Source organism: Lampris incognitus, chromosome 14, assembly GCF_029633865.1.
Source record: "Lampris incognitus isolate fLamInc1 chromosome 14, fLamInc1.hap2, whole genome shotgun sequence".
Taxonomy (NCBI): domain Eukaryota; kingdom Metazoa; phylum Chordata; class Actinopteri; order Lampriformes; family Lampridae; genus Lampris; species Lampris incognitus.
The window spans coordinates 10668912-10681260 of NC_079224.1; the positions used below are offsets into that span (position 1 = coordinate 10668912).

General features: G+C 43.4%; 1 protein-coding gene across 1 annotated transcript; it reads left to right on the plus strand.

Annotated features, from left to right (window-relative positions):
* The first annotated feature begins 8620 nt into the window (after positions 1-8620).
* On the plus strand, positions 8621-11488 carry LOC130124316 (gastrula zinc finger protein XlCGF8.2DB-like). Its single transcript, XM_056293776.1, has 3 exons — positions 8621-8757; positions 8821-9392; positions 11367-11488. The coding sequence occupies exons 1-3, from the start codon at positions 8621-8623 to the stop codon at positions 11486-11488; spliced, it is 831 nt and encodes a 276-aa protein (XP_056149751.1).
* The last annotated feature ends 861 nt before the right edge of the window (positions 11489-12349 follow it).

A 12349-nucleotide genomic window follows, 5' to 3' on the forward strand; every position in this document is an offset into this window, starting at 1 on the left:
ATCATTAATACACACCAAGTTATTGTCCTCCAACAGTTGCTCAATTAATTCCCTGTTTGAATCTGTCTTTTTCCCTTCCCCTAAGGTGCCATGTGAATTAAAATCCCAAACCCCAAAAAATATGATTTGTAACCTGTCCTTGGATCTGCTGTAACTTGTTTATATCTAGTTTTCTGCAAGAGATATAATAATTTATGATGGTGAATTGACCTTCATTTGTCCATATTTCTACTACTATACACTCCCCCTCTGTCCCTTTTCTAACAACCCTAAATGGTAAAATGTCCTTAATAAAAGTCGCACACCCTCCCCCTGTCCCCTCTTCCCTATCACACCTCACAGCAGTATAGCTGAAAATTCAAAAATCAAGATTTGGTTTTAACCATGTCTCTCCCCACCTACCGCCCCAATGACTGCCAGGATAGGGTCCAGCATTCCGCAACCCTGAGAGCAGGATAAGTGGTAATGGATGGGTGGATCTTGTACACAAACAACTTCCGGTGTCCTTGGTAATTGGTCAATAAAGTTTTTAAATTCTTGTCCGTTTGCCACCAAGCTTCTTGCATTCCACTGTAATAAAATAATCATACTTCTTTTAACTAACCCACCAACCAACTCATTTCTCACCTCCTCCCATGTCAGTTCACTAATATTCAGGTGGTTTGCTGCAGCTTTTACTATTATTTGTATTCTTTCTGTTTTTGATTTTGTTCCCATTGTAGCATTTATCACTTCTGCAATGAAAGTGACTAATTTCTTTAGATCAACCCACACTTTACCCTCTTTTGGTTCTTCCTGCTGTTTGTTATGTTGGCTACCAGTTGTGTCTCCTGTCTCCCTCCCTCTCCTCTGGTTCACCATCTTGACCGCTTCTGCATATGTGAGGTCTTGTTTTGCACTCTGACCTGTTGAATCTCTACCTGCTTTTTCATGACTTCACATCCTCCATATGCCACACTATGATTGCCTACGCAATTACAACATTTTGGTTGTTTTCCTTTCCCACAGTGTCCATACTCATGATTCTCACCACATATAGCACACCTTCTTCTTCCTTTACATGTCATAGCAGTATGTCCAAATCTCTAAAATTAAAACATCTTACAGGTTTTGGCACACACTCCCTGACAGAGTAGGCCATGTATCCTAGCATCACTTTCTGAGTGAGGATTTCTTCATCAAACTCCAACAGTTACGCTTTCGCTATCTGTCCTCACCCCTTCCCGGGAACACATGCAACCTCCGTGCTTACTTCAGCCTCCCAACTTTCAAATGTGCTTTTATTTTGTCCATGGTGACTTCAACTGGTATTCCCCATATCACTCCCTTATTCCATCTGTTTCCCTTCTCAACGCGGCTAGCACTTATCACTTTATACTTCCCTACCTCTTTCATCCTATAAGCCCTTTCTCTCTGCTCTAAACTTCTACACACAATCAACAGATTCCCGTCTCTCAACACTTTAGCCAGTGTAACCTCACCATCCTGATTTTTTTAATATCGTATTTAACTTTACTGGGCTCGTGGATTGAACACCATTCCCTTCGGTTAACCTGAGAATCACCTCCATTTCATTTCCCTCATCCCGTCTCACCACTTCTTCCCTCGGCGCTAGTCGTCACTTTCCTAAATTTCTTCGCACCAATTTCGGCAGAGTTATTGCCTCGCTTTTCCCTTGATCTCTCCGATTCCCGGCTAACTTCCATACTGTCCTCACTCTCACCTCCCTCCCTCTCAACCAACCCACTCGGACCCGTTCACAGCATAGCTGCCGCCTACCCGCCGTAGTTTTCGCTGTTCTGTCAGGTATTCCCGTGTCAGAGAAATCCCTCTTTTCCGATTTCCCGACGTCAACCTCCGTTTCTGCTCAGATTCGTCGAACGATTCCCAGTTTCTACTCACATGTAAACTTTGTACCATTGACAGCAATGCGTAACGTTCGAAAGGTCGCCACCGTACCACACTTCCGCGCCCAAACCCTCTGGCAGCCAACCCTCTCTTCCTGTTTTGATGACGCGGGTTGCGTAAAAGAGAGAAAGAGCTTGTGGGCGTGGCTCTGGGGTTCAGCGACTATGCCCGGTGCTAATGGCGGTTAATGTTAAATAAAAACACAGCCTTATATTTGGTGAACCTGCCGACTATACAATCCTCTTTCCTTAACATTTTCGGAACACACGTATGGCGTAATTATACAACCGATGACATTGTTTTATTTAAATCCCAAACACTACCGTAAATTGGTTCGACATACTGAAAGCAGACGCATCTTCGCGCATGCGTTACACAGCATGCGTTAAACAAATCGGGTTTCCGGTACGACAGGTTCCCTCTATACATACACAAATAGACAGACACACAGAACAGACGGACACAGAACCGACAAAAATCAGTCATCAATACATACTGTAACGTGCATGGATAAGAAGACACGCTGGCCGCTGGCTCGCGGGTCTGACCCTTTAGTCGAGCGGTTAGCGATGTCTCCTGCGCTGCGGGCGATACGGGTTCGCTTGTTTGGTTGCGTTGTCCCCCGAATTCGCTACAATACAAAATAACATAAGAGCCAGGGGGGGGGTTGTCTAAATCTACTGCTATTACTTTCGGCTGTTTCCGTTAGGGGTCGCCACAGCGAATCGTCCTGATGTACTATGAGGGAGTTTGACGGAGCTGTAGTTACCGCTGTATATAAGGTTTTGATTGCCTTAATGAAAGTCAGTAAATTTGAAAAAATTTAGGGTATCAAAAATAAATTTGTGGGACACCGTATCAAATGCTTATTGAAAATAAAAAAATAAAAGTAAAGGACTGCCATCAAATATTTATGAGTCAATAAATCTTTATAAGTCAATAACCAAGTCAATAGCTACATGAATATTATTTGAGATATGACGGCCACTTATGAATCCACATTGGGATTCATTAATCATTTAATTTAGGCCAGTCTTTAGATGCTTCACTGATATAGAGGCAATAATTTTACAATCGTTGTTAAGAAGCGTAATTGGGCTCCAGTTATCTGGCAGTTATCTTTATGCATAAGGGATCTTTCTTTGTTTTGGGAATCAGAGTGAGAAGTCCTTGCCTTAATGACGGGGGTAGTTCTTCTTTACAGACAACCTCATTATAAACAGCGAGTAAAAATTTTGCAATTTTGTTGGCAAAAACAATATTGTAACGAGCATGGATAAGAAGACATCGCTAACCGCTCGACTAAAGGGTCAGACCCGCCAGCCAGCGGCCAGTGGGTCTTCTTATCCATGCTCGTTACAATATAAAATTCAGAGGTGAGCCCATCATTGCCTGGAGGTTTACTGGTTTTTAGATCTTTTATTCCTCTAAAGCCTTTTTGGAGCATTCTGTGCTCAAGTTAACGCTCGCTGTTTTTGCATCTTTAATTGAGTTCAGAATACTATTAGAGCTGTCATGGGAATCACTAGGGCGATAAAGATCAGGATAGAAGTTGGCTATATACTTAGAAATAACATCACTATGTTCACAGATTGTCTCCAATTTTTAGTCTTGTTATTAAGTTTATTTCTGCATTTCTTCATTCTGAAATGAAGAAATACCTGCTGTTCTTTTCACCCTCCTGTAACCACTTCCATCAAGAGCGCAAAAAGGCCCCTCTTGCCCTCCCTGCACAGATTTCATCCAGTTCCTGCTGTAATTTTTCGAATTTTATAGCATGGTTTTCATTGTTTGTATTATGATCCAAAGTTAAAGCAGAAATGTCTTTACTTATATATATATATTAATCTGGACCTCTTCTCATATGCATTTTTTCTTTGCCATATTAAATAGCCAACTTTCTAATTTCGCATTTTAAAATTTCCCAATACTTTCCATATTCATTACTTACTACAGCCATATTCCAAAACCTTTCAATAAGCTTATTGATATCTGATACCAGCTGTTCACTTTCTATGAGTGAGCTATTAAACTTCCAATAATCCACATTCCTTCTATTGTTACAATCATTATTGAGTTTCACTACTTTGTGGTCTGTCATAATAGCAGGAGAAATTTCTACCACACTTACATTAGGGCCAAGCTCTGGTGAGATCAGCCAAAAATCAATTCTTGACTGAATAGTGAAGTCTTTGTATGCCCAAGTGAATTGTCTGTCTATTGCATTTGGGTACCTCCAAATGTCCATAATGTTCAACCTATTACAAAAGTGGATTTATTTATTTTCAGAATTCATTATCCGTGACAAATAGCGGATGAGAGGTATTGGACCAAACCATATTAAAATCACCCCCTAATATAAGTTTAGCCAAGGGATGTTTCTTTAGAAGGGATTTAATTAGTTTCTCAAATTCTTCAAGTAATATAATGTTCAATGCAGGAAATTTATAACCTCACAACTGCAGAGCGGAATTCCAAATTTCAAAACAAACCATAAACTGTTCGGTCCGCAAATGTTTACTTTGACACAGCGTTAAAGAGACCATTTATTTATCGGATAAACAGCAAATCCTCGTCTGTGGAGGGCAGCATTGCGTCTAACAGTGCACATTCTGCCGCAAACTGATTAGAATAAGAGATAATGGTTCCCCTCTTCGCACTTTAGCTCAATAGGTGGCGATAGTGCGCTTTTTGTGATTAATGTCAACCGATTTTAAAATTCAAGTAGAAGATAGAAAACCATCCACGTGCGACGTCGTGCCGCTGGAGTTCAACTGGTTTTACTTCCCCGTTGAGTTTACCATGTCCAGAACAAACCTTCTGAGATCGTTCGTCGTCGAGCGACTAACAGCAGCAGCTGAGGAGATATTAGGAGCTTTCGAGAGGACGATAGAGGAGTATGAGGACGAGAGAGATCGACAGAGGAGACTGCTGGACATGGTGTTGAAGCCCAGGATCACGTTACACAGAATAGGTTGGTAACACCAAGTTTCCGTGTGTGTCGTCCATTATCAAAACATTCCTTATTTCAATCTGATTTCATTGCTGCGGGAATGAACACAGATCTCGGTGACTGTAGTTTATATCCATCAACAGGCTAACGACAATAACGCCTCTGAGCTAATTTTTCAAACTGTGCAGACTTCAGTCACCAGCTCCATCAGGTGCGCCGTGGGTCTGGACGGTTTCGTGCTTGCTTATTTATTTGATGGTCCTAATTTGAAGCTGAAAGCTGCTGATGCGAATACAAGTATTGTGAAGTTCAAGTACAGCTGATGTTCTAAATGCTGCACCTTAATGTATGTTTATATTGTTATATTATTTGGCGGCACGGTGGCGCAGTGGTTAGCGCGGTCGCCTCACAGCAAGAAGGTCCTGGGTTCGAGCTCCGGGCTGGTCCAACCTTGGGGGTCGTCCTCTGTGTGGAGTTTGCATGCTCTCCCCGTGTCTGCGTGGGTTTCCTCCGTGGGCTCCGGTTTCCTCCCACAGTCCAAAGACTTGTAAGTCAGGTGAACCGGCCGTACTAAAATCGTCCCTAGGTATGAATGTGCGTGTCGGCCCGTGTGATGGCCTGGCGGCCTGTCCAGGGTGTCTTCCCGCGCGCCGCTAAATCACTGCTGGGGCAGGCTCCAGCATCTCCACGACCCTGAGTGCAGGATTAGCGGTTCGGAAAATGAATGGATGGATTATTTCACTTATTTGAGAGAATATTTACTTTTAATCAAATTTTACTTTTTTATTAGTAGGTTGCAGCCGGTAGAAGCAGTATTGACAGACGGAGCCAAACCCTAGTTTGTTTAGTAAACCACTGCTTAAAAAGAAAAAGCGGCCATTTCATGACCCCCCCCCCCCAACCATAATCCTGACAGTATCAGGACTATGGCTGGGCTAACTGACAATAAGAAGAGTAACACTAGAAGGGTTCACTTCAGATCAAGTTCTGGCACAAGAAGTTAACAAGTTTTCCTCCAGATCTAACATGCATGATTTTAGCAGTGAAACGGCTATTTAAAAAAATACTCTTGTTGAAACCCAGTAAACTGGCCACTCCTTTTAATGTCCACACTGCCGTGAATACTTTATACTATTATATACTATAAAATATTTTACATTGTAAAAACAGAACAAGAACTGGCCCTGATAATGTTGGTAGTTGAATGCTCATCCACTCTGCAGAACAACTAGCCCCTATCAAAGAAAGTTGAATCCGTTCATCTGGATACAATGTTTATGGACATATACGTTTAATCACTCATCTAAGTGACCCCTTCAGTCTAAACTGACTGCAGGTATCCCCACCCTTATAAACAATATAGTGGCATAACGGCCAAAACCAACAACCAGTTTCATATGCAAATGTAGGCGTGACCATTAACTAGAGTCTCAATGGCCATGTGTACTATTCAGAGAGGATTTGGGAATGTTTGCAATCACAGCATTATAAGATGGTGACAGATGACCTCTTTGACTCCCCTTTCAAACCAGCGTTCCTCCCTATCAAGGATGTGGACATCCTCATCCTTGAAAGAGTGGACAGTGGCCTGTAGAGGGGTGTAGACTTTGGAATCCTGGCCTGATGCGTTAGCTCTCCTGTGTTGTGCCAGTCTCTTGGCCAGCATCTGTTTAGTTTCCCCAATGTACAAGTCACAGCAATCCTCCTAGCACTTAACATTGTACGCTATACTGGTCTGTTTGTGTCGGGGGCCTAATCTTTGGGGTGGCCCAACTTCTGGCACAGCTTGTTTTGGGGTTTGAAAGCAATCGTAACTTTTCCGACACTCCAGCCACATACGGATCACCACTGGTTTACACTTAAGACAGGTGTGGTCCTTCTCCTTTCTTCGATTGGCTGGTGCACTGTTTGGGCGTCCTCCTGGCTTTGACAAACACCCAGTTAGAATAACCGCACTTAACCAGAGCATGTTTAATGTGGGCTATCTCCCCTTCCGCAGCCACTGTGTCGGTGGGGATGTTGTCAGCTCGGTGGTTTGGCGTCCTGATGACTCCTAGTTTGTGCTCCAGTGGATGATGAGAGTGAAAACTTAAGTACTGATCAGTATATGTTGGTTTACGGTAACCTAAACAACAATCAAACGTCCCTCATCACCAATTACAATTTCACAGTCTAAGACGGCTAACCTGCCATTTTTCCACATCCTCACTGGTGAACTTGATGTGGTTGTCCACAGAGTTAATGTGGTCGAGGAAATGTGGTACATCCTGAGATTTAACTTTAACCAAGGTGTTGTCCATAAATCTGAACTAATGGCTATATGGCCTCCCTGGATAGAACATCAGAGCCCTCCTTTCGATTTACTCCATGTACAAGTTGGCCTCTACAGGTGAGACTGGGGAACCCATAGCACACCCATGCCTCTGCCTCTAGTACTACCACCTATATGTGGAGTACGTGGGGTTGTTTTGTAATTTCATATGGACTAACTCCACTGCATAATCAACAGGAACGCACGTGAAGAGAGACTAAACATCATAAGAAACCATTGTTTTTTCCCCCTCCATAATGATGTCCCCCACCTTATCCACAAAATCCATAGTGTTCTGAACGTGATGTTCATTACTGCCTACCAACGAGTTAAGAATAGATGCAAGAAACTTAGAGACATTATAGGTCACTGAATTAATCATACAAACAGTAGGTCATAATGGTATATCTTGTTTATGTATCTTAGGTAAACCATACAGATTAGGTGTCGCTTCCTTTGTGTATAAGCTGTGGTAAAAATTCTGTCAATAGAGGGAAGCTACAACTAGTCTAGGTTTACCTAAGATATGTAAAGGTTGATGCTAGATCCAACGGGGTGTAAGCACGGAAGTAGATGTGATTGGTTGTTGCATCGGCCAACAGACAGCGTGGAACCTCGAAGCGCACTGACTGTCAAACCGACAGACAGAGCAATAGTTGGGGTGAATTAAGTTAAGGTTACTTAGCTAGCAATAGCGGTAGGGTTAGGGTTACAGTACGATCTGGCAATGTTAAGGTCAGTTGTAAGCTAGCCAGCTAAATGTTTCAGTGCGCATCGTTTGTTTCAAGTCGGCGCGCTTTGAGGTTCCATGCTGTCTGTTGGCCGATGCAACAGCCAATCACGGCTGCAACAGCCAATCACAGCTATTTCCGTGCCCACACCCCGTTGGATCTAGCATCAACCATATGTAAACAGGATGTGCCACTATGGCCAAACCACAGCATTGATTTTGTATTTCCTTCTATCCAGACTTTGTACAGTTATCTGATCAGCAGCATGGTGAGCAGGAGAGGAGTCCCAGTCTGGCCAAGGAGGAACAACAGGAACTCTGGATCAGTCCACAGGAAGACCAACTTCCATTGCAGGAGGTAGCTGATACCTCTGAGTCCATATTTACCCCTCTTTGTGATGGAAATGATGATGCTAAAGATCAGCCTCTGCCCTCGCAACTCTACCAAACTCAGACAGAGGGAGACACAGAGCCCCTGGCTGTCACCTCATTTGAACTGATAAAACTGGACTTTCTGATATCAGAGCCAACAAGGGACCACCATACCCTCTCTAACTGCTGTCATGTAACTAAGAGCAAAGCTGACCATGCTTACAGTCGCCAAAACTGTGACGAAACGGGTTCAACTCAGAAAGCAACGCTGGAACCTCACAAAAAGCCCTACAAGTGCAAGATTTGTGTGAAAGTGCTTTATAATTTGGAAATTTTCAAAAGTCACATGACATTTCACACAGGGGAAAAGCCTTTCAAATGCCCCACTTGTGGGAGAGCTTTTACCTGGAAGTATAACATGCAGAGGCATACAAGGACTCATGTAGGGCAGACGCCATTCAGAGTCACCACATGCATGAAAATGTTTACCCATATGTCAACTTTTCAGAGGCAAATAAGGACTCATACATGGCTGAAGCGGCTCAGATGCACCAAGTGCTGGAAAATGTTTACGCGGAAGTCACATTTGCAAACGCACATGAGGACTCATACAGGGGAGAAGCCATTCAGATGCACCACATGTGGGAAAATGTTTACCCACAAGTCAAGTCTACAAAGTCACATAAGGACTCACACAGGGGAGAAGCCATTCAAATGCACAACGTGCGGGAAAATGTTTACCCAGAAGGCACATGTACAAAGTCACCTAAGGACTCATACAGGGGAGAAGCCTTTCAAATGCACAATGTGCGGGAAAATGTTTACCCAGAAGTCACATGTAAAAAGTCACCTAAGGACTCATACAGGGGAGAAGCCATTCAGATGCACCACGTGCGGGAAAATGTTTACCCAGAAGTCAAGTTTACAAAGGCACGGAAGGACTCATACAGGGGAGAAGCCATTCAGATGCACTACATGCGGGAAAATGTTTACCCAGAAGTCACATGTACAAAGTCACCTAAGGACTCATACATGGGGGAAGCCATTCAGATGCTGCAATTGTGGAAATGGGTTCAGCTCAAAACAGCATCTCAAACAGCATGTCGTGATCCATACAGGTGAGAGGCCTCACAGATCACTGCAAAAAGAAGATAAATGACTATTCATCTTAATTATTTATAATCATTTTATATCGGCAAAATATGTCAGGGGGTTAAATTGAATCATTAAAAGGGTGCAACTGCACAAACAAGACACTGCCCTTTATGATCATTTAAACTTAACTTACTCAAACTTTTCCTGCAGCAACATGTCCTATATGCTGTAAAGGCAGGTAGGAGGTTTTTGTATAGCCTGACTACTAAAAAGGATCTTAGTTGACTATAATATTTTATTTTTGTTGAGTAATCAAACCAAAATCTTTCAAAGATGCGTCAAGTTTTTGCTGTCTTTTTTTGTTTTTGTTTTGGTGTCTCAGAGGTCGCGTGACTCGGATGTGAAAAACCTTTAGGCCTAAGCAATTAAAATGTTAATTTGCATGCAAGTCCGCAGAATTTAAGTCTTCCAGTAGGGAACGTGCTGATACAGTATGTCGACGATTTGATGATCTGTTCATCCACTAAACATGCTTCTGAGATTGGTTGCGTTGATAAAACAACTCGCAGGGCCACAAGGCCAGTCTGAGTAAATTGCAATTTGTCTAGGAAAAAGTCACCTTACTAGGGCACAAGATCTCCAAAAAAAAAAGGTAAACCACTGAGCTCAAATTGAGTGGAAGCCATCCTCATAATTCGAAAGCCTTTCAATAAGAGGCAATTAATATAATTTTTAGGGACGACAGACCACTGTTGACAGTGGATCTGTGACTATGCATCTCTGGAGGCTCCACAATTATCTATTACGCATGACCATGGACTAAAACCAATTGACAATGTGACATAGACAGAGGCTCCTGACACAGCTCTTGTGCAGCTCTCACTTAACTAAAACAGACTTTGACTACCATGGATACTTTAGGACTGCCTGATCCAGACAGACCATTCACACAGATTGTGGACAGAAAAGGTTTTATGATGAGAGATAGAGAGGAAAAAGAAGAACAAGGCTAAGTGCACATATGTAAATAACGTATGGCAGTCTGAAGACGGGTGTCCTTGCTTTTCTGTTTGTTTCGCTTTTATGTAAAATTGGCACGAGGGAAGGACCATGTGTCAAAAGTGTAGGATGGTTGGTGAAGTAAACAAATGCTGGTTTATGAGAGACTTCACAAATTCCCAAAATTTCTGTTCAAAATTTTTATTTTTAAAAAAAAATAATGCTGCAAGAGGGCAAATCATACAAGCCTCGAGCCACCCCCTCCCTGACCAACCATTTGATCACCTGCAGATGGATTTCATTGAACTAACACCATGTGAGGGAAAGAACTATTGTCTTGTGCTTGTTATGTTTTCTAAGTGGGAGAGAGTTTTCCCTACAGGAAAGACAGATACCTCCACAGTAGCAGAGGTGCTAGTAAGAGAGATTATTCCTAGATGGGAAATGTCACGGAAGATCAGCAGTGATAATTGGACACATTTTGTCAATAGTGCTATTAAACAACTTTCAACATTTTTGGGTATCAATCTTAGGCAACATTGTGCCTATCGTCTACAGAGTGGTGGAGAAGTTGAGAGAGAAAATAGGACAATTGAAAATAAACTGCCCAAATGTTGTGATGAGAAATGACTCGCATGGATAAAGGCACTACCGTTAGTGTCGATGGCCATGAGAGCAAGAGGGAGAGCTGCAACAGGTCTTTCGCCTTTTGAAATCCTCACAGGCAGACCCGTGAACACTGAAATTGCCCTTCCCCCGCAAAAGCAGGTCCTCAGCACAGACCTAGTCAAGGATGTAATTCTTAATTATTGTGTACAGTTAAACAAAATGCTGAGTTCTATTCACATGCAGGTGAGATCGGCACTTCCACAGCCAATACAGGGTCAGCTGCATGACCCGAAGCCAGGAGATTGGGTGCCGATAAAGGACTTAAAGAGAAAACATTGGCGAAGCCCCATGGGCGGGGTCCCACCAAGTTCTCTTGACCACACCTACAGTGGTGAAGGTTGAGAGGAGAGTCAGCTGGACCCACGCCAGCCACTGCAAGATGGTGCCACTACTGGAGACGGAGGTCCAGGGTCAGAGACCCGCTCTGCTAACAAAGGATGAAGAGAAGTAGACGTGGCCAGCTCTCACTGAGGTTTAAAAACCTACTGAGAGCCAACATTTGTTACGCTATAGAGAAAAGCATTATTTTATCTAATGGAGGCTGACAACAATTGGGCATCAGGAACATTTATTTTCATTTAATTCCATGCCCCTGTGGACATGAAATAAAATATTGTTTTCACCCAGGCCACAGCAGTGCAACACAAAGGGGAAAAAACACATCCAAACTACAACACATATATCCAAACTACCAAAAAAAAAAACCTACAAAAACACATATAGCCAACTTATTAAAAAAAATTCACTGTCCAAGAAAGCGAACGCCAGGATGACTGTCGGACTGCCAGTCTGCATGGGCTAGCAGTTAGCTTAGCCTGCCCTGCTTCCGCTTCCTGTCAGACTGCCCTCAGTGTTCCTCCTCGGGCGCAGCTCAAGCAGGGCCATGGTGCCTGAGCCCACCGACCAGGCTCCCCCAGCCGATCCAAAGCCAACGCTTCCAGCCAGTCACCTTTGACACACCTCCACACACTCAACACGACACCAAAAACACAGTCAACACTAGGCAAGGCCACTGCCAGACCACCTTCAGTGTTATCGGAACTGCCAGTCTGCATGGGCTAGCAGTTAGCTTAGCCTGCCCCACTTCTACGTCCTGTCGGACCGCCCTCGGTGTTTCCTCCTTGGACGCAGTTCCAGGCAATGCTGTGAACCCCAGGCCCACAGGACACAGCAGACCAAGCTCTCCCAGCCAATCCAGCGCCAGCTCTCCCAGCCATCAAACGAAAACACAAACCTAGACATGGTCAAAGACACTGCATGGATGGTACTGGGTGAGGCCGCTGCAAATGTAAGTTCGTTACCGCCATCTTCC

Coding starts and splice junctions, on each gene's coding strand:
- LOC130124316 (XM_056293776.1), top strand. CDS start 8,621: ATGACATTTCACACAGGGGAAAAGCCTTTCAAATGCCCCACTTGTGGG. Junction 8,758..8,820: donor GTCACCACATGCATGAAAAT/GTTTACCCATAT, acceptor GAAGCGGCTCAG/ATGCACCAAGTGCTGGAAAA. Junction 9,393..11,366: donor GCATGTCGTGATCCATACAG/GTGAGAGGCCTC, acceptor CCACACCTACAG/TGGTGAAGGTTGAGAGGAGA.